This window comes from Eptatretus burgeri, chromosome 9 (assembly GCF_056783735.1).
Source record: "Eptatretus burgeri isolate ZD-2024b chromosome 9, Ebu_testis_v1, whole genome shotgun sequence".
NCBI lineage: Eukaryota > Metazoa > Chordata > Myxini > Myxiniformes > Myxinidae > Eptatretus > Eptatretus burgeri.
The window spans coordinates 39,512,300-39,532,299 of record NC_140969.1 but is presented as its reverse complement, the minus strand read 5'-3'; the positions used below and the strand labels follow the sequence as shown (position 1 = coordinate 39,532,299).

At 44.4% G+C, this 20,000-nt stretch overlaps 1 protein-coding gene across 1 annotated transcript in view; it reads left to right on the top strand.

The window, feature by feature from the left end:
• RPAP1 (RNA polymerase II associated protein 1) overlaps positions 1–20,000 on the top strand; it is a 160,440-nt gene that overhangs the window by 99,666 nt on the left and 40,774 nt on the right. The window contains exons 13-14 of the mRNA XM_085894861.1: positions 3,358–3,492; positions 18,040–18,216. Of these exons, the coding sequence (XP_085750987.1) occupies positions 3,358–3,492; positions 18,040–18,216 (312 nt within the window). The remainder of the gene's footprint in view (positions 1–3,357; positions 3,493–18,039; positions 18,217–20,000) is intronic.

Below are 20,000 nucleotides of genomic sequence, written 5' to 3'. Positions count from 1 at the left end.
TGTATGTATATATATATATATATATATATATATATGTATGTATATATATATATATATATATATATGTATATATATATATATATATATATATATATATATATATATATATGTATGTATATATATATATATATATATATATATATGTATGTATATATATATATATGTGTATATATATATATATATGTGTATATATATATATATGTATGTATATGTATATATATATGTAAGTATATGTATATGTATATGTATATATATATATGTATATGTATATATATATATGTATATGTATATATATATATATATATATATATATATGTATATGTATATATATATATATATGTATATGTATATATATATATATATTCTCCTGCATTTTCGGCTAAACAACCACAGTGCAGTACAATACTGTACGTACACAAATAACGTATCTTCCATGAGTCGCGAACAGACCTGCTTCCTGTACGTGTATTTGTAGCTTTGTGGGATAAACATGGTTTCGCAAGATGGCTCCCAGGGATCGAGGATAACACTCAGAGTATGCCTCGAAGCGGACCACTGATGCAGGAGAAGGCGAAGCTCCTGCATGATCATCTCTCTGGCGCAGAAGGTGCAATCACGAGTGTGGTGGGTACAAGTAGCACCTGCAGCCCATTTACAGCGAGCAGGAGGTGGTTCCACCGCTTCCAGGCACATTATAATTTGTACAATGTCAAGCTTGTAGGGGAGCATGCCTCCGTGGACCACGACTTGGCCAACACATTCCCTGCAGAACTCGTGAGCCTCATCGAGGAGAAGGGGTACCTTCGGGAGCAGGTCTTTAACGCTGATGAGACCGGCTTGTTTTGGAAAACAATGCCAACCAGAATGTTCATCTCACAGCACGAGAGCAAAGCAGTCAGCTTCAAGGCCGCAAAGGACCAGGTATCCCTTCTCCTCTGCCAAATGCCAAAGGGGACTTCATGGTAAAGCCCATGATGCTCTACCGTTCCCTGAACCTGCGTGCGCTGAATAACAAAAACAAGCAGGCGCTGCCCATGTACTATAGGGCGAACAGGAAGGCGTGGGTGACGAATGAACTTTCTATGGACTGGTTCCATAACTGTTTCATTCCTCAGGTCGAGAGGTCCCTTGCAGGAAATAACCTTTCGTTCAAGCTACTCCTGCTTGACAATGCTCCTGGCCACCCCACGGACCTGAACGGCACTCATCCGAATATTAAGGTCATGTTCCTGCCGCAGAACACCACCTCCCTCATCCAGCCGCTCGACCAAGGGGTAATATCAACTTTCAAGACTTATTACATATACCCTGTGCACCTCATCTTCATCATCATCATGTGCATCATTTTTGCAAAGCTACATGTGCTGTGTGTTTCATGAATAATTGAAACGGTACATGATGATCGTGATGTTTTTTTTTGTTTTGTGTTGTGGTACGGTATGATTAAGAGACTTTAAAATGCATTCTTCAATAAATTGGAAACGGTACCTGGTGTTGTTGTTTTTTTGAAAGCATCTTTAATGAAACTGTAATCTTGCATTTGTGGTCAAAAACATTTTAAACTTTAAAAGCTTTCCCCTTTGAACCAGGAACTGCCACAAACCGATTACGTTATCCCCCTTGTCCCCATTGTACCAATTCTCTGAATTTAGTGGTGTCACCATTTGCGGTCCTTTTCATGAACCAGGAACTGCCACGAACCAATAATGTTACCCCCTTGTCTCCATTGTAACAATGAAAAAACACTCAAGGATTTTTCCCCAACACTCGTGGATTCGCGAAATTTACCCTGACATTTGTGGATTTTTTCGCAGGTCGGGAAATCCACGGAACCTATCCCCCCATTTCCCATTCAAACAATGCCCCCACATTTGCGGTTTCAACATTCGCGGGGTATTCCCGGAACATATCCCCCACGAATGTTGGAGTCCTGGTGTATATTATTCATGCAGTGTACAAATGCCCTGCTTAGCAGCGTTTGTTAAGAAATAAATATAGTTTCATTGGGAGAGGTTTCTCACCATGATTAGCAGAAAGAAAAATTTGCTTGTGATTGCACGTGCACCTTGCACCTCACAGGCAATGAGTGATTCTTGCATGATTCAGTTTTTGTATCCGAACATTTTCCGATCAAAATCTCATCATCCACATATTCTTATACTGTTATGAACATTTGTCATTTATCATTTGGTGTTTCTTCAAAACTATCATTTAAATGAACAGGAGTTAAGTCATGTGATCAGCATGTTTGAGTAAGCTATCTGTTGGCAGGTGGGTATGACTCTTACAAGCAGTGATTGTCATTGAAAGGGCTTGGGCATAATTTCAGCAATGTGGTGCCCCATCAAGAAGACTTGGTGTAAGTGAGGCAAGCTCATCTATCCGATATCTAAGTGGTGATCATTACCTGATGGAACAAGTTTGCGTCAGGTGCACCCCTGCAACGTACCCTGCAGAATGCCACAATAGTATGAGTCACCATCCAGATTGTGAGAAACAGACTCTGTAAAGTTGGTGTCCAGTCTTGCGGACCACTTGTGCCCAACATTATGAGCTTCAAAGCCAGATGCTAAGACTGGTTACTGTTTATGGAACTCCTGGAAGTTGCATACAAATTTGGAACAAAAACATGTTTCTGTTATTTCTAGGACTAAGTCTTACAATTTATATCAAGTGCTTGGTCATGTTATCAAAAACTATGATCTCTTATTATATAAATCAGTGTTTCTCAAGGTGGGGCTTGGCAATATTTTGGTGGGGCATGAGGATTCAGAATTAATGAATCAATATATAATATGATCGCTTTCATAGTTTTGCACTTTCAAATTTTCAAAAGTTTGAAGCTGCGACTGATGCCTCATAGCGTCATAACTAACAACTGCTTCACCGTGCCCTTGTTAGCCAATCCGCCGGTAAGGTGTGCCCTTGATCAATTCAACGCTGTTACGTCACTGTGACTCGCTTTTCGTCAAGGGGGAATTCCTTATATGTAGTATATACTGTAGTGTTTCCAATCATGGTGGGGCGTACAATTTTTTTGAAAATCAAGGTGTGGCGTGGGCCAAAAAAGGTTGAGAAACACTGGTATAAATGGTCTCTTCAACACCAGTATTTTTCCGCTACATCATTAGCCAATAAATAGTTGTTTTTTCCCAAGCAGCACCATCACCCTTGCTTCCTTTGAGACCCTATTCAAACAGATGCCCCCTGCAAGTAATCATCAAGCGGCACAAGCTGTTTGTGATTATGTTTGAATGTGGAGTATTTCTTTCTGGTCATTCATGTTGCATGTACTAAATTGACTCTGTTTGCTCATATGTTATCATGAAGGATTTCTGTGCAATGGATTCCCAACAGGGATTGCTCCGAACACAACTGCTGCAGCGTATCCGTTACATCTTGGAGGTGCTGCGACCGGACCCTGCTGTAGTGCTGGCATTCCTCCAAGTGCTCACACGTGTGGCTCGCCATTCAACTCAAGCTGCCTCCCAGGTAGCCTTTCCTCACGGTGGTAAAATTGATATATCGCTTAAAACACACTCAACCATTTCTAGTGGTGGTGGTGGGAGATTCAAACTCAACCATTTCTGCTGTGTCTGTTAGGAATTTGTTTGAGGATAACAATTTTTAACATCTGCAATGGCCAGTCCCAGACCCCCGATATTAAAGGACGTGTGTTACAAAACATAGTTTACATTTATGTGTTGATCCTGTCACATTGCTAATCTTTTTTTTTAACGAGGGAGAAATCTTCAAAGGTGTTTCTTCTCTATTAAAATAGTTTAAGAATGAATACTTTCCTGGGGAGGGGTAACGTGCCTTTCAGGCCACTCTGTGGAGTCTGCATGGAACAAGTTGGGTTTGTATGTGAGACTTGGTTAATTAATTTGGTGTCAATTTAATTAGTCATAAATAACATTCTTTCTGCTTTTACAATGTATCTCTGGTCATGTAAGATAACCTCTAAATATCGAGGCACAGCTCTGACCATCAGAAATATAGGAGTTATAAACTTGCACCGTATTGGCAGATTGAGTGACCTTTGAGCACAACTGAGGTTGTGGACTTGCTATTCAGAGCTGTTCTGGGCTTAAAGGATCAAAACACCGGTGTTGAACTTGAGGCCAGCTGATGATTGATGATGGTCAGTCAATTTAATCTATGATTATCAAAACCAGTTTTTTTTTGAGCCACAACTAATTTATTTAAGCCAGGAATGGAATTACAATTCTATTTAAAATATAACAATCATTTACCAAAAATGCAGTCTTCTTTTTTTTTTCTTTCCAGTCGATAGAACATAGTGGAATTAGCCTTGGGGTTCTGAATCCATTGACAGATGGGTTGCCGACTCAAGGCCAATTAAGGGATCTGCTTGTGCGGCTCATGCATACCAATGACGAGCCCCGATAATACCAATTGGATATGGGAATACCAATTTGAGATACTGATTAAACATGGGAAATTAGCTTTACGTGATGGTTTAACGCTAATTAAAACATTCAACCAGGTTTTGGCCAAATTGAGTTTTTTATTCGTGAGATCAATTTTAAATTTGTATTTGGTGAATTTTGCAAGTGCTTGTTGAATCTCAGTGTTTTCAATGTGATTTATTGGTCATAGGTTGAGCTTTAAGTACGTCAGGAGAGAAAATGGTTGTTTGGCTTTTTCTCTCTCTCACAGTGTTGTATGAAAGTGTAGTATAAGCTGAAGGAATTCTTCTAATCTCTCAGTGTTTATGTCTCTCTTTTGCTCTTGCTTTCTCTCACCAGTGATAATTACATCCAACTAACAACAATGTTTGGTGGTGCACTCTCAAGCCTTTAATTTCCAGGGGAAGGGATTTGCAATCATTTAAAGATTCCCAAGGAGTTGAGACTCCAACCCCCCCACCTTCCATCAGCAGACTAAACTTACCTCTGCTATGTCGAAGTCCTGCTAGCTGAGCTTATTTTGCTGCTGCTTGCCAATGTTCTTCAGCATGTGTATGTTCGTGTCCTCTCAGGAAGGATTTGAAGGGACTTGGCTCCTTCCATCATAGTTGCATTCACACCATCCTAGGCATCTCAAATCAACAACAGTGGGCCAAGCACATCACATCTCAGTGTTACGTAGCAGTGGGGTGTTGGGGTGGGGGGGGGGAAGGAGGAGGAGGAGGACGGACGGATAGTGAAATGGTGACAGAGAATATCCCCAAACTTTGACTAGAGGGGCTTAGTCATCTGGCCCAAATGCATGACGAGTGAACTCCCAAGATCAGCCTGTTTAGCTCACAACCTGAACCCCTGCCCACAGGGGGCGGTCCATGCAGACGATATGAGGATGCGATCAGTATGGATTTGAAGGAAATGTAGATCCCAGAAGAAACATTGTATGATAAGGCAACAACATCAAGGGCAGGATGGCGAGATACTTAGACATGCTTGTACAAAGAACAACTATGAGAGCGAACAGCATACCAAATGTAATGTCCTGAGTGCGAGCATACCTTCCACAGAGAAAGTGCCCTTAAGTTTGCAGAAAGGTAGAAACCAGTTTTGGAGCAGTGTGGAGCTTCACATTTCCCAACCTGCAAGAGGTGGTTCAGTCGCCGTGGAGGTTTTACAGTCCACCCATGTCGACCAGAAGACCCTTAGTAGATTAACTCCTTGAACTCTGGCTTTTTCCCCCCCATTCGGGAGTTGCATGACCGAATCTGACAGAGAAATCACAGGACAGGACAGATGTCTGTGTGTGTCTGTCTCCTTGTGTTTGTGCCTCATTGTGAAACTACACAATATAATAGTTTGTGATCGGCATTTCTGTTTGTTATATGTTGTTTTGTGTTTCTTATAATTATCTGGATCTTCACGTTTATGAATTTAAATACGTTTTGAGCGAACGTTAAGTTAAATAAGTTGGATTATTGGCTTAGTGGTTAAAGTGGCTGGCTTGGGATCTTAGGGTCCTGAACTCAAGCCCCGTTTCCCGCCGAATTAACACCAGGTGGGGTTGACTCAGCCTGTCATCCTTCCGAGGTTGGCGAAATGAGTCCGAGTGAACTGGTAATAGGGGCATCGCATCAGTGGCACCGCCATACTCAGTAGCAGTGGCGATGCACCGTTGTTCATTTCATAGCCAGTTGAAAGCCTGACATCATATCACCACAATATATGGAAGTATTTTACATATATATATATATATATGTATATATATATATATATATATATATATATATATATATATATATATATATATATATATATATATATATATATATATATATATATATATATATATATATATATATATATATATATATACAGTGGGGAGAACAAGTATTTGATGCACTGCCGATTTTGCAGGTTTTCCCACTTACAAAGCACGTAGAGGTCTGTAATTTTTATCATAGGTACACTTCAACTGTGAAAGACGGAATCTAAAACAAAAATCCTGCAAATCACATTGTATGATTTTTAAATAATTAATTTGCATTTTATTGCATGAAATTTGTATTTGATCACCGACCAACCAGTAAGAATTCCGGCTCTCACAGACCTGTTAGTTTTGTCTTTAAGAAGTCCTCCCATTCTCCACTAATTACCTGCATTAACTGCACCTGTTTGAAATCGTTATCTGCATAAAAGACAGCTGTCCACATTCATTCAATCAGACTCCAACCTCTCCACAATGGGCAAGACCAGAGAGCTGTCTAAGGACATCAGGGACAAAATTGTGGACTTGCACAAGGCTGGGATGGGCTACAGGACAATATAGGCAAGCAGCTTGGTGAGAAGGCAACAACTGTTGGCGCAATTATTAGAAAATGGAAGAAGTTCAAGATAACAGTCAATCTCCCTCGGTCTGGGGCTCCATGCAAGATCTCACCTCGTGGAGCCTCAATGATCATGAGAAAGGTGAGGGATCAGCCCAGGACTACACGGCAGGACCTGGTCAATGACCTGAAGAGAGCTGGGACCACAGTATCAAAAAAACCATAAGTAACACACTACGCCGTCATGGATTAAAATCCTGCAGCGCACGCAAGGTCCCTCTGCTCAAGCCAGCGCATGTCCAAGCCCGTCTGAAGTTTGCCAGTGACCATCTGGATGATCCAGAGGAGGAATGGGAGAAGGTCATGTGGTCTGATAAGACCAAAACAGAGCTTTTTGGTTTAAACTCCACTCGCCGTGTTTGGAGGAAGAAGAAGGATGAGTACAACCCCAAGAACACCATCCCAACCGTGAAGCATGGAGGTGGAAACATCATTCTTTGGGGATGCTTTTCTGCAAAGGGGACAGGACGACTGCACCGTATTGAGGGGAGGATGGATGGGGCCATGTATCGCGAAATCTTAGCCAACAACCTCCTTCCCTCAACAAGAGCATTGAAGATGGGGTGTGGCTGGGTCTTCCAGCATGACAATGACCCGAAACACACAGTCAGGGCAACTAAGGAGTGGCTCCGTAAGAAGCATCTCAAGGTCCTGGAGTGGCCTTGCCAGTCTCCAAACCTGAACCCAATAGAAAATCTTTGGAGGGAGCTGAAAGTCTGTGTTGCCCAGCGACAGCCCCGAAACCTGAATGATCTGGAGAAGATCTGTAAGCAGGAGTGGGCCAAAATCCCTGCTGCAGTCTGTGCAAACCTGGTTAAGAACTACAGGAAATGTCTGATCTCTGTAATTGCAAACAAAGGTTTCTGTACCAAATATTAAGTTCTATTTTTCTGATGTATCAAATACTTATTTCATGCAATAAAATGCATATTAATTATTTAAAAATCATACAATGTTATTTTCAGGATTTTTGTTTTAGATTCCGTCTTTCACAGTTGAAGTGTACCTATGATAAAAATTACAGACCTCTACGTGCTTTGTAAGTGGGAAAACCTGCAAAATCGGCAGTGTATCAAATACTTGTTCTCCCCACTGTGTGTATGTATGTATATATATATATATATATATATATATATATATATATATATATATATATATATATATATATATATATATATATATATATATATATATATATATATATATATATATATATATATATATATATATATATATATATATATATTTATTTATATATATATATATATATATATATATATTTATTTATATATTTATATATATATATATATATATTTATTTATATATATATATATATATATATATATATATATATATTTAAATATATATTTATATATATATATATATATATATTTATATATATATTGTTGTGGTTGACGAAATTCACAAACCACCATTCAGGTCCCTTAGGTGAGATATCTCTAAGTATATGTGTAGTTAGGCCCAAACCCGTTGTTTAGAGGGAATAAATGTCATTTATGCGGGCTGCGACCCTTTTAGATAGCCGTTTTTCTTTTACTATCTTTATTTTGGACCAGCCGCCATTACTACCACCACCAACCACGTCTCAACAGCCATCACACAACAACCACCAGCCGCAACGCCGCTTCACAACAACAACAACGCCAACAGCCACGACCTTTACCGTCACATCTCGCAACCATCGCATCACCGCCATTTCCGCGCCGCTTGTGGGCACCGATACTGGACTCGTGCAGGGCGCGCACCGAGCAGCGTGTGCAGAAACATCACAGCCTTTCCGAAGAAAACGGATCAAAAACGACTCACGCCCACTTCTGTTCCGTCCTATCGGCGAGCGTGGGGGGATTTGGCCCCGCCTCCAGGTGCGTTGGAGTAATATCGCTATATGCAAATTCATGGATCAAAAAGCATTCACGCCCACTTTTCCTCGGTCCAATGGGGAGCCAGCCAGAGGTGAAGGGTCGAAGGTAAAGGGTCGAAGGCGAAGGAGCGAGGCCCCGGGGGCTATAAAGGGCTGCGTTCGCTCGCCAAACGGGGCAGTTCGCAGTCAGTGGAGTTGGGAAGAAGCAGTAGTAGTCAGTCGGGGCAGTTCGCAGTTCGGAGTTGAGTTGGGAAGAAGAAGCAATAGTAGTCAGTCGGGGCAGTTCGCAGTTCGGAGTTGAGTTGGGAAGAAGAAGCAATAGTAGTCAGTCAAGGCAGTTCGGAGTTGGGAAGAGCCAGTCAAGAGAGAAGTCGGAGAAGGCAGTTGGACGGAGCTGTGGAGAGTTGGAGAGGTGGCGGCGGCGAAGGCGGTCGAGGGGGCGCTCGTGTCAGAGTCGGGGAGCTGCGGAGGGGAGAGGCCGGCAACGCGACCGAGGTCGTGGTAGAGACGCTCGTCGCGGGACCCGAGACAGGGAGATATCCTCCTTCCCCCGAGCATCAACAACCCCCTCCTGTTTCCCCCCGCGCTGAGATAGTGCGAGAAGGGGGCCCCGTTCCCACCCCATACCAGGCAGTCCCAGCGAGGCCCGCGGAGTCGGGGCGCCAGCGCCATTTTGCGGCTCATCACCAGACGGGTAGGCTCGACGTGGTCTCGGCCCCAGGCCGTCTGCCCCCTCATCGCGGAGGGTGGTCCCTTTTTCTTTTGCTTTGAGTATATGTGTTGTCGGCGCCGTTTGTGAAGTAAAACTGTATAAGTGTTGCCGTGTGCTCGGTAGTCGGTTAGCTCTGCATTGTCTTTTGCTTTTACATTTGCTTTTTGTGCATTATTGTGTGTTTCTTCTTCTTTTACATTTGCTTTTGGTGTAATTGTATATGTGTGCTTTCCGTTCATCGCGAAATAAATGTGCTTTATGTTGAACTGTTTTCCCGTTTCGCTTCGTCTTTTCCTTTATTGAATCTCCATCTTACTTCACGTAAAGGGTTGGTCGTGGGCTAAAACGCCCGATAATTAATCGAACCGTCGAGGCCGACGATAACACCGCTCGATTATCCCGATAGTACGGAACGGGTCGCTTAAAGTGGCCCGTGTCCGAAGTCGACCTGCGGTGAGGTGCGATCGCCCGGTCTACCCTCCGTGTGGGTACTTAGGTAGGTCGAATTTGGCGAGCAACCCTATCCCACGCGGGGGCCGATTGGCACGATCGTGGTGAGGCCGAAAGGCCCACCCGTGACTAGTTCCCGGCGTTAGTCCGAGAGGGTCACGACGGGATTGTCCGTCCGGTGGGCGACGTGCCGCGATTCGAGTTACGTGGCCGTTCGCACGCCGGCGGGCGCGAATCCGCAACAATATATAGTTACGGATTTCAGAATCTGATCCGACCAATGCATACAAACATCCACATCCTCAGATAGTTATTTCCCCAAATGCATGTCCAGGATAAGACCTATCCCCATGTCTGGTGGGATTCTGAATGTGATGCGTTGAGAAGGGTAAAGAATAGATTCCTTCTCTTTTGGAAAGTTCCTTTTTCTCTTTACGACAGACACATTCATGCACGTGAGATAGCGTTAACCCAACGGACACCGTCACCCGCCTTTTTCCATCGACGTTTGACACCCCTGTTCAGCAGCTCTATGGATGCTAACTGGCTCTTTTTCATATCGGGCTGAACATTGAGGTGATAATTGTTGACGTTTTATGAGCGCTTCACGTTTTCGCTTGGTAATTCTGACAGATGGCTGCTTTTTGCCATTCGTCCAGCACCACAAACATGGCATCGTAAGCCAGGAATAATCGCGGGACGTGCGGGTTGTCGCAGCAACGATTCACAAATGGGGCAGGGTGGATTTGGCTGGAGTCTGCGCCCGCCCAGATGGGCCGCCTATAAAAAAAAGAGGACGAGAGGGTCCGTTCTTGGTGGGTCAGTCGACAATGAGTCAGTTTGTGAGTCAGTTGGTGTCAGTAACTCGGTGTCAGACGGCTTACCAGTCAGTCGGAGTCCAGTCAGTCAGACGACTCTACCAGTCAGAGTCGGTGTCAGTCAGACGGATTTTCCAATCAGTCGGCGCCAGTGAGCTGGTGACAGCCTCAGCATCTCACAGCGCCTCAGCATCTCACAGCGCCTCAGCGTCTCACAGCGCCTCAGCGTCTCACAGCGCCTCAGCACTACACAGTGCCTCACAGCTCCAAACAGCTGTTCGTCGGTTGTGGCTCCTGGTGGCTCCTGGTGGTGGGTGACGCTCAGACCGTTAATACTCCTGCTCGAGACCTGCTCTTGGCATGCCTGATTCTTGGGGGTGACGTCGATTGGCGTTCAAGCCTGTTCGCGAGTGGGTGCACGGCAAGGCAGGGCGCTGGCAACGGACAAGGCATGCTCAAACATTTCAGGACATTTTTATTTGACGTACGACTTCTATTTGGTGAGCGAGACGATTTCTCTTCCACCCCCCCCCCCCGAATGATCTGCTGGGTACCCTTGTCTGTGTTTAATTGTTTAGTAAGTCAATCCCAGATAAGCATCTGCTCTTTGTCTCTTTTTCGATCAGTGCCTGATTAATTATTTATTTGCTTGCAATTATTTTGATTGATTTGAATTAACTTCTTTTTACCTCACAAAAATAATAAGTTGTTTTTATTTATTTATTTTCTTATTAATAAATTGCTTTGTTGATGTTCCAACTTGTCCGTTCTAACCTGTCCGTGCTTGTCCTTTCCTTCCATTGATCCAGCATTGTCCAAACCTAGATAGACTGGGAGGTAATTACCACACAAATTTATCAATAATAGTCAACACGCACCAGCAGTTAAAATGCTCGGCCGCCCTAATTAAGATCTAATCAAGATACGATTGCTGCTTTGCCGAGGGCGTGCTCCCTGTTCAGGAAACCACGTGACCTCCAATTCAATGGCATAATTACACGGTGGACACTGGAACTCGTGGTTAACTGATTGGCATTCGTGGTTCTAAAGCAATCCACTGCACCACAAAGTTAATCGTGAGCGGTGGCCCCAGGTCCAGCTCTTCCGAGGAAAAACAGGGATTAAACCTCCTCATAGTACACTCGGTCCCTGTGGCCATAACAATATATATATATATATATATATATATATATATATATATATATATATATATATATATATATTTATATTTATATATATATATACATATATATATATATACATATATATATATATTTTATATAATATGTATATATATATATGTATAAATAAATGCCAGTGTGTCTCCTCCACAACTCCAAAACCATAAAACCTAGCAGCCTAAAACTTTGCCTGCATACTTAGAAAACTCCAAAGAAGTGCAAGACTGAAATTTGGTGTTTGGGTTAATAAAAACACCCCTTTTGAAGATAATTAATGGCCTTATTTAATTATATCCTTCATCAGGTGATCCTCGGCCACCTCACTCTCTGAGGTCTGAAGGTGCTTCCTGGGTAACCTCGCTGTGGTCTGAAGCCGCCATGTTTTTTGGCCTGCTCAACCATGCCGCCGAGACTTGGAACAGGCCTCAACGATTTATTAACGCCAAAGTTTTTTTTCACTTTCCTCAGTCATATTATCAATAAAATGCCTGTTCATCATAGCTGCGAATCGCTTTATATATTGCTTTTGTAAGTACTACAGTTTTCACCTGAGGAGCTTGGGGTGATTTCATGCATTATATGATACGATTTTCCACCATCTACTCTCACGGACTAATTAAAGTATATCATCGAAATTTTATTTTGTTTTTGAGTATCTGTTATCGTCCGGACAAAATATGTGTCGAAATATGTTGTGAAATCTGGTAATTAATTTAAAGAAATAACGAGTCTTGTAACAAAGCTGATTACTGATTACTTTAAGCAAGCAAGGCTATGTTCCCTCCTTCTCCAGAGATACACAAGACAATGTGAAATTTCCAAAGCATTAAACATCTGCCCCACTCTCTTCTGCCCCCTCTCTGATTCCTCCCCACTGGACCTCAACGCAGCACCACAGAGCCTTTTTTCCTCCCCAGCCCCCTCCCCTTACTCTTCTACAATCCTCCACACTCTTTCAACAACTCTCCTTACCTCCCCCCCTCCCTTGTCCTACCCTCCACCTCCCCTCCCCTGCACCCAAAGGCTCCTCCCCTCCCTCTTCATTAACAGTGTGGACCTCAAATATCCGAGGCCTTCGCTCAAACCTGACATCTTTCCATCCAGGTTGCCACTGACAAACCAGACATAATCTGCCTCACAGAAACTTTCCTCCCCCAAGACGTGACTGACTCCCAAGTATCTCTCCCTGGTTACTCCCTCCTCCGGTATGACAGACCTGAGCCTTGTCCTGGTGGAGGAGTTGCTCTCTTCATCAGACTCTATTCCTCACTCTCCATGCACTACCCTCACTCCCCCACACCCCCAGGAATATCTTTGGCTACGGCTTCCCTCCACTCCCACCTCATGTTTATATGTGTGCTGTGCCATCCACCAAACAGTGATGACTCCATTTATACCTCACTATCCGAAAACATGGACCAACTTCTATCCTCTCATCTGAACTCTCTCTTCTTCATATGTGGTGACTTCATTTGTCATCATGCCAGTTGGGAAAACTTCTGCGACTCATTGAGACTGACTCATCAGTCAACTTTCCAACCTGGATCTCAACCAATGGTACTCCATCTCTCCTGTATCTGATTTTGATGAATTTCACTGAAAATATCTGCTCTTCTTCCTCTGCTTCAATCAGTTCTTCTGACCATGTGATTGTCAAAGTCGACATCTCTCTGGCTGTTATTAGAGAACTACCTCAGTGCTGTCGAGTCTGACTGACTGGCAGGGTCTCCAAGCAGCCATCACACTTATAGACAGGTCTCCCATCGCTACTTTCTCTAACATCAACTCATCCTGCGAATTCTTTCAAAGAAACTTGCTCTCTCTCTCTCATGCACATATTTATCCCCTCTCGTCTTCAGTTGTCCTACCCTTCCTCCCGCCCATGGTTCACTGAAGCTTGTGGCAAGTTGTCCTGAAACAACTTGCCTTTTCCTCATGGAAAGCAAACCCAACTGAGGGTAATCTCAGTACCTTCCATAAACTTGGAACGAGTGTGTGTTTACCCTCAGGAGAGCCAGAAAAACGTCTTTCTAAGTTGAAGTCTGAACTCTCAAACCTTTCTCTCTCCTCCAAATCCTGGTGGCATCTAATCAAATCTGTTTCTGGTGAGTCTTCACCCTCAATCCCCTCCCTTACCTTAAATGGCCGCACTGCTGACACCGCACATGAAAAGGCTGAATGCCTGAATTTGTTGTTTGCATCTTAATCTTCTGTCCGGAACCTGTCGCTTTCTGTACCCACCTTACCCAGTCGCACCCAACTGTCCCTGGACTCTGTGTCCTTTTATTCTGACAAGGTGGAGAGCTTGCTGTCTCAGAATTGACTCAGATTCTGCAACCGGTCCAGACGGCATCAGCCCACATGTCCGAAAAACCTGCTCCTCTGCTCTTGCTCACCCTCTTTCTGTTTTATTCACCTTCTTATTTGCTCAAGGTCATCTGCCATCTGCTTGGAAATCAGCAAACATTACCATTCTGCATAAAAAGTTGCAAAAACAGATCCCTGCAACTACAGACCAATCAGCCTTCTCCCAATCATCAGCAAGGTTATGGAATCCATCATCACTTCAGACATTAAATCCTTCCTCTTCTCCAATGGCTTGATTTCCGATCACCAATTTGGTTTCAGACCAGGTCACTATACCCTGGATATGCTGCTCCTGCTCTCCCAACAATGGATGGAGGTCCTCAATGCCGGACATGAAATCAGAGCCATATCCCTCGACATATCGCGTGCTTTTGACATGGTCTAGCACCCTGCCCTGCTCACCAAACTCTCTTCCGATGGTATCCAAGGCCATCTCCACTCACGGCTCGCGGACTTCCTCTCCTGTCGCAGCCTACGTGTGGCCCAAAATGAAATTCTCTCATCTCCTCTTACTGTCCAGGCTGGAGTGCCTCAAGGGAGTGTTCTGGGCCCCTGTTATTTTTCTGGTTTTCATCAATGATCTCTCCGACTCTGGAAAATCCTCTTTATCTCTTTGCTGATGACCACCCTCTGTCATACCATCTGTCATCCCTCAGACCGGCAAGCAGCAGCTTCTTCGCTCTCTGTAGATCTGGGTAAAATCACAAACTGGTCCAACACGTGGAACATGTCTTTCAATCCTGACAAATCTCACATTCTCACTATGTTCTCCAAAAGGACAGTTTGGAAAACCCTCCCATCTACTTTCTCAACAATCCTTTGGAAGAAGTCCTTTCATTCAAGCTTCTGGGTCTCACGATCTGCCATGATCTTTCCTGGGAAGGCCACATTTCCAATCTAGCCTCCAAAGCCAGTCGCTGACTGGGAATCCTCCTTCGTGCAAAGTCCTTCCTCGGCCCACCTGAGCTCCTGACCACATACAAAGCTTTTTTTCCACAGCCTGATGGAGTACTACGCTCTCCTCTGGGCTGGTGCTCCTGCCTCTCACCTTTCTCGACTTCACGCTGTGGAACCTAAGGCATTTGGGATCATTGGTATTTCCTGCGGTGAGGCTGAGTCTTTGGGCCTCTCCCTCACTCTCTCACCACAGGCAGGTCGGTGGTCTTTCTGTCTTCCATCCTCTCCTCACCAGTCGTGCCCCCCTTGTTCTGTCTACGATATGTCACACTCCCCCCTCCCCCCATATTTCCGTAGGGCACTCAATGACCGCCAGCAACCCCCTTCTGGTGAACTACTAAAATCACGAATCACCTCTCACCTTCACTGTTTCATTCCTCTGTTCTTCCCACCTTTGGAATAATCTCCCACACTCTCTTCAATCCCATTCTTCCCTCCAGGCCTTCAAAACAGATGTTCACCGCCCCCTCTTATCTTCCCCCATCCAAAACCACGATCTTTTCTACCCCCGTAAAGCCACCCCAACCCCACCTCCTCCAAATTCCTTGCTTTCCTTCCTCAAAGTCCCTGTCGTGTCCATCTTTTTTACCCCGTGTTCCCCGCCCCATTCCTCTCCCTTCCACAGATCTCCTAATGTCTCTGTTCCCCACTGTTTTGTCCCTCGCCTGCATCTCCTGTCTCTTGCCCCCCCCTTGTTGTTCGTTGTGTGTTAGCTCTCATACGAGCCTCGACAAGGCAATTATCGAGCCTCGACGAGCCTCGATAATTTTGGGAGAATTATTTTGAGTGAACAAAAAATTTCGGAACGTGCCAAAATTCACCAGTCTCATTGAGCGAAATGATTTAACGCATTCACTGCCAGACCTCACGCCCTGTCCCCCAGAGGGACTGCCCTCCATAGCGTCTGCCAGGTCTGTGTCTATATTTTTGATGGTTTTGCGAGGTGCTCTACAGGTAATCAAAATAAATCTGGGAAAAAACACGTTTAAAAAAAAAAAAGTTCTCACGTTTGCGTGGACCCCAAACCGATGTACCACGTGACGCGTGCACAGACGAGCAGGCAAGATGCCAGATTATCTACAATGTTTATTTCACGAGCGATTGAACTTTGCGATGTCTCCAGGGTTGTGCTGCGTTAATGTACAACTCTTTTGTGGATAAAGTAATTATTTGAACGATTTCATTTTATTTCATTAACTGCTGCATTCTCGGTGAAGAGCAGCTTTAAAGTTAAAGGGATCCTCCATGATATGCAGCGACAGCCTTACCAACCATTCCTTATCAACCATTTAATTGGAGTACTTGCATGAGTGTTTAAGCCACTTGCCGAACGCCTTTACAGTCGATAGCGGTACCGCGCTACGTCCTTCTGAGCGAATCGTTCACTCATTGCGGACGCTTTTGCCCGCCACGTCATTTCAGAGCAAGTGGTTCGTGCTCTGTCATCCTTAGGGAGTGGTTCGTTCTCCATCACCCGGAGCGAGTGGTTCGTTCTCCATCACCCTGAGCAAGTGCTTTGTTCTCCGTCATTCTAAGCGAGTGGTTCGTGCTACGTCACCCTGAGCGAGTGGTTCGTGCTACATCACCCTGAGCGAGTGGTTCGTGCTACATCACCCTGAGCGAGTGGTTCGTGCTACATCACCCTGAGCGAATGGTTCGTGCTACGTCACCCTGAGCGAGTGGTTCGCGCTACGTCACCCTGAGCGAGTGGTTCGCGCTACGTCACCCTGAGCGAGTGGTTCGCGTTACGTCGCTTTGAGCAAGTGGTTCGTGCTCCGTCTGCCAGAGCAAGTTGTTGTGAAATATCACCTGATTTCCGAGCCGTTTGCCGTATTAATGTGTTTTCTAAATTTCCCAGCCAAATTACTTTTCCACCCATCACACGCAGCTGTTTATCAAGATTTGATGTTTGTGAACATGTCCCTGAAACGTCTGTATAAATGCAATGTTGTTTTTCAGTGAAAACCACTCCTCGTTTTTGGGGTTTTTTGGGGTTGAAAGCTACTCACTCATGGTTGTTGGAGATTTTGGTGAAAGCAACTCGCACACGCTTGGCTGATATCGGCAACAACCCAATATCAGCCAAGTGTGTGTGTGTGTGTGTGTGTGTGTGTGTGTGTGTGTGTGTGTGTGTGTGTGTGTGTGTGTGTGTGTGTGTGTGTGTGTGTGTGTGTGTGTGTGTGTGTGTGTGTGTGTGTGTGTGTGTGTGTGTGTGTGTTGTTCAACATATTTCTCTCTCTCTCTCTCCCTGTCCCATCCTTGCTTTACCCCCTCCCAACACAGTGCAGCACCCTCCTTCCACACCTCTCTCACTCTCCCCTCCCCTCCCCCTCTCTCTCTCTGTCTCTGGACATATCCTGATAGTGGTTATGCCTGGATGGGGTTTGTCTCCGGGTGTGTCCATGCAGTGTTTGTCTCCGGCTAGCTTGGCTCCAGACTTGTCCGGGCGGTGTTTGTCTCTCGATGCGTCCGGATGGCAATTAACGCTCCACCACATGTCTGCCTTCCCTTTCTTTCACCTCACACTGTCTTCCCTTCTCCCACCCCTCCTCGATCACCCACCTCTCCTCGATCCCCCCACCCCTCCTCGCTCCCTGCTCTCTCTGCCCCTCCCCCCTCTTTTTCAACTCCCCCCTTTCCTCTTTTTCTCCCTCCCCCTTTAGTATTCCCGTCAGCGAAAGCGACGGGTGGTATTTGCTGGTGTGTGTATGTATTTACATATAATATGTATATATTTACATATAATATATATATATATTATTGGTTGAGGTTATCACCCCCCCCCTTCCCCCTTCCCCAAGCCACCAAAAACAAGTTTGAAGATAGCTCATAGTGGTGTGCTTGGTGTGGTGTGACAGGTGTTAGAGTGTCCAGGACTTTTGGAGATGCTGGTGCGTGAGTTCTTACCTGTGACGTGGAAGGCCCAAATGAAGGCTGGTCGAGACCTGACCCTTGTACACGGCCTTCCATTGGCCCCTGCCATGAAGTTGATGCGTGTTTTGTCTCAGGTTGGACGTCATGCTTCAGCCATCATTGTGAGTACCTTGCACATATATACATACATACATACATACCTACGGAGTGTGACGAGCACTCCCCCGATCTCTATTGGACATAATCTGACACCAAAGCATCACCTCCAACCCAGAGGTCTCGGCCCAGTGACTCTGTCAAACAGAAAAAGATTACATGGTCAACATCAGTTAAACATCAAACAGAGCTAACTATCTGGATTCCGGGCTTGTTGTCCCTCATCAATGGGGATCAGGGGAGTGCTCGTCTTACTCCATGTGTTTCAATTTTCCCACCGATCACATCACGTGCCTTCTGGTTGAATGGTTTGCAATGGCAGAAACAATCGTCTGGGTGGCAAATGGATGGTTGTTCTTTACGGATTATGTGGTTTTATCTCGTGAGCATAGACTCTATAGAGAAGGACTGGAACCTCCCATGCTCGGGGTTTGTAACTTGAGTCTGAAGGATTAACTTGAGTCCGGGGCTAAAATGACTTCGAGAAGGGCTAGAGACACGATCTTGGGACCCATATAGGGGTTTTTGAGGACGGCGAGTTCAATAGTGTCATTTTCAATACCACCTGAGGTCATCTTCAAGGTCAAAAGGTCATATTTCAAGGTCAAATTGCTTAATTTTGGTATTTTTTGCCCGTTTTTGTGTCTAACTCATAAACGGTGAGAGATGGCTGATTGTAATAAGATGCATGTGTGTAGAGCTGTCAAACATTTGATATTTATTGTCATATATCGTATTACATAAACATAATATGCATGTCACAACACTATGCCTATTACAACTATGTCAATGTCTATCACTAGTTGGAGAGCTTTTCTTGCCTCCTAAAGCAGCCCAAAGCTTTTTCTTTGTCACTTAGATTGAGGACATGAGCTTTCAATATAATGTTAGCTAAAGTAGTACATGCAGCATTACTACTAGCTAAAGGTGCATCGACAAAGGATAACAGCTCAGCAAAATGAAATCGGCAACGCATTTTATTCTTGTCATACAAATTATAGGCATTATGTACAAAAAAGACGGTTGACATCGTCGGCACACTCAATCCACCTCTATTCAAATTATCTAGAAACTCAGATGACACCTCGTTACCATCTTCATCATCAATGATCTCCTCCATACTAGTGCCATCGCCATATTTATGAACAAGGTGTCCGGCCAAATAAACTACTTTATGCTTAAGGGCATCGTCAGACCCCAAGTGATCCTGAGTGTCTTGAGGAGTAATCTCGTCAATGAGTTCACTTCGCTTATCTGGATTTATGGAAGTTGTACAGTTCTTATCGCAATCAATCACACGAGAACTAGATTCGGGCATAATGTCATGCTTAATGAGTGTTTGCAAATTTACAATTTTAGCTGAAGCCATAATGTCAACTACGTCAATGTAGAAGTTTCCACCGCTTCTTTTCCTGGCTTGGCCGAGAAACTTTTCCAAGGCTTCATCTGCAAATATAGCAGGAAGAACGTAGTCAAAGTCTTTCTCTGCCAGAAGCAATTTGGCAGCATGCACATTATTACGTGTGGACACAGTGAAGGCTTCAGCAGTTTGCTGAGTTAGCTTCAGCTTACGACCACCACCTCCTTGCCATGCGCAGGTAGATATGGCAGGCCTGCTCCAGCCTAGTGAAACTTGTACAGTCTGCTGTCCAAGGCTGTCTGGATTCGTCGCGCAGATGGATAGCTGAGAAACGGTCTTTGACGTTCATCATCTTGAATCACTCACTCATTATCTGGGTGAGGATGATTGTGCCTTCGCTGATGCCCATTGAATCCTTGAAGGTCTTTA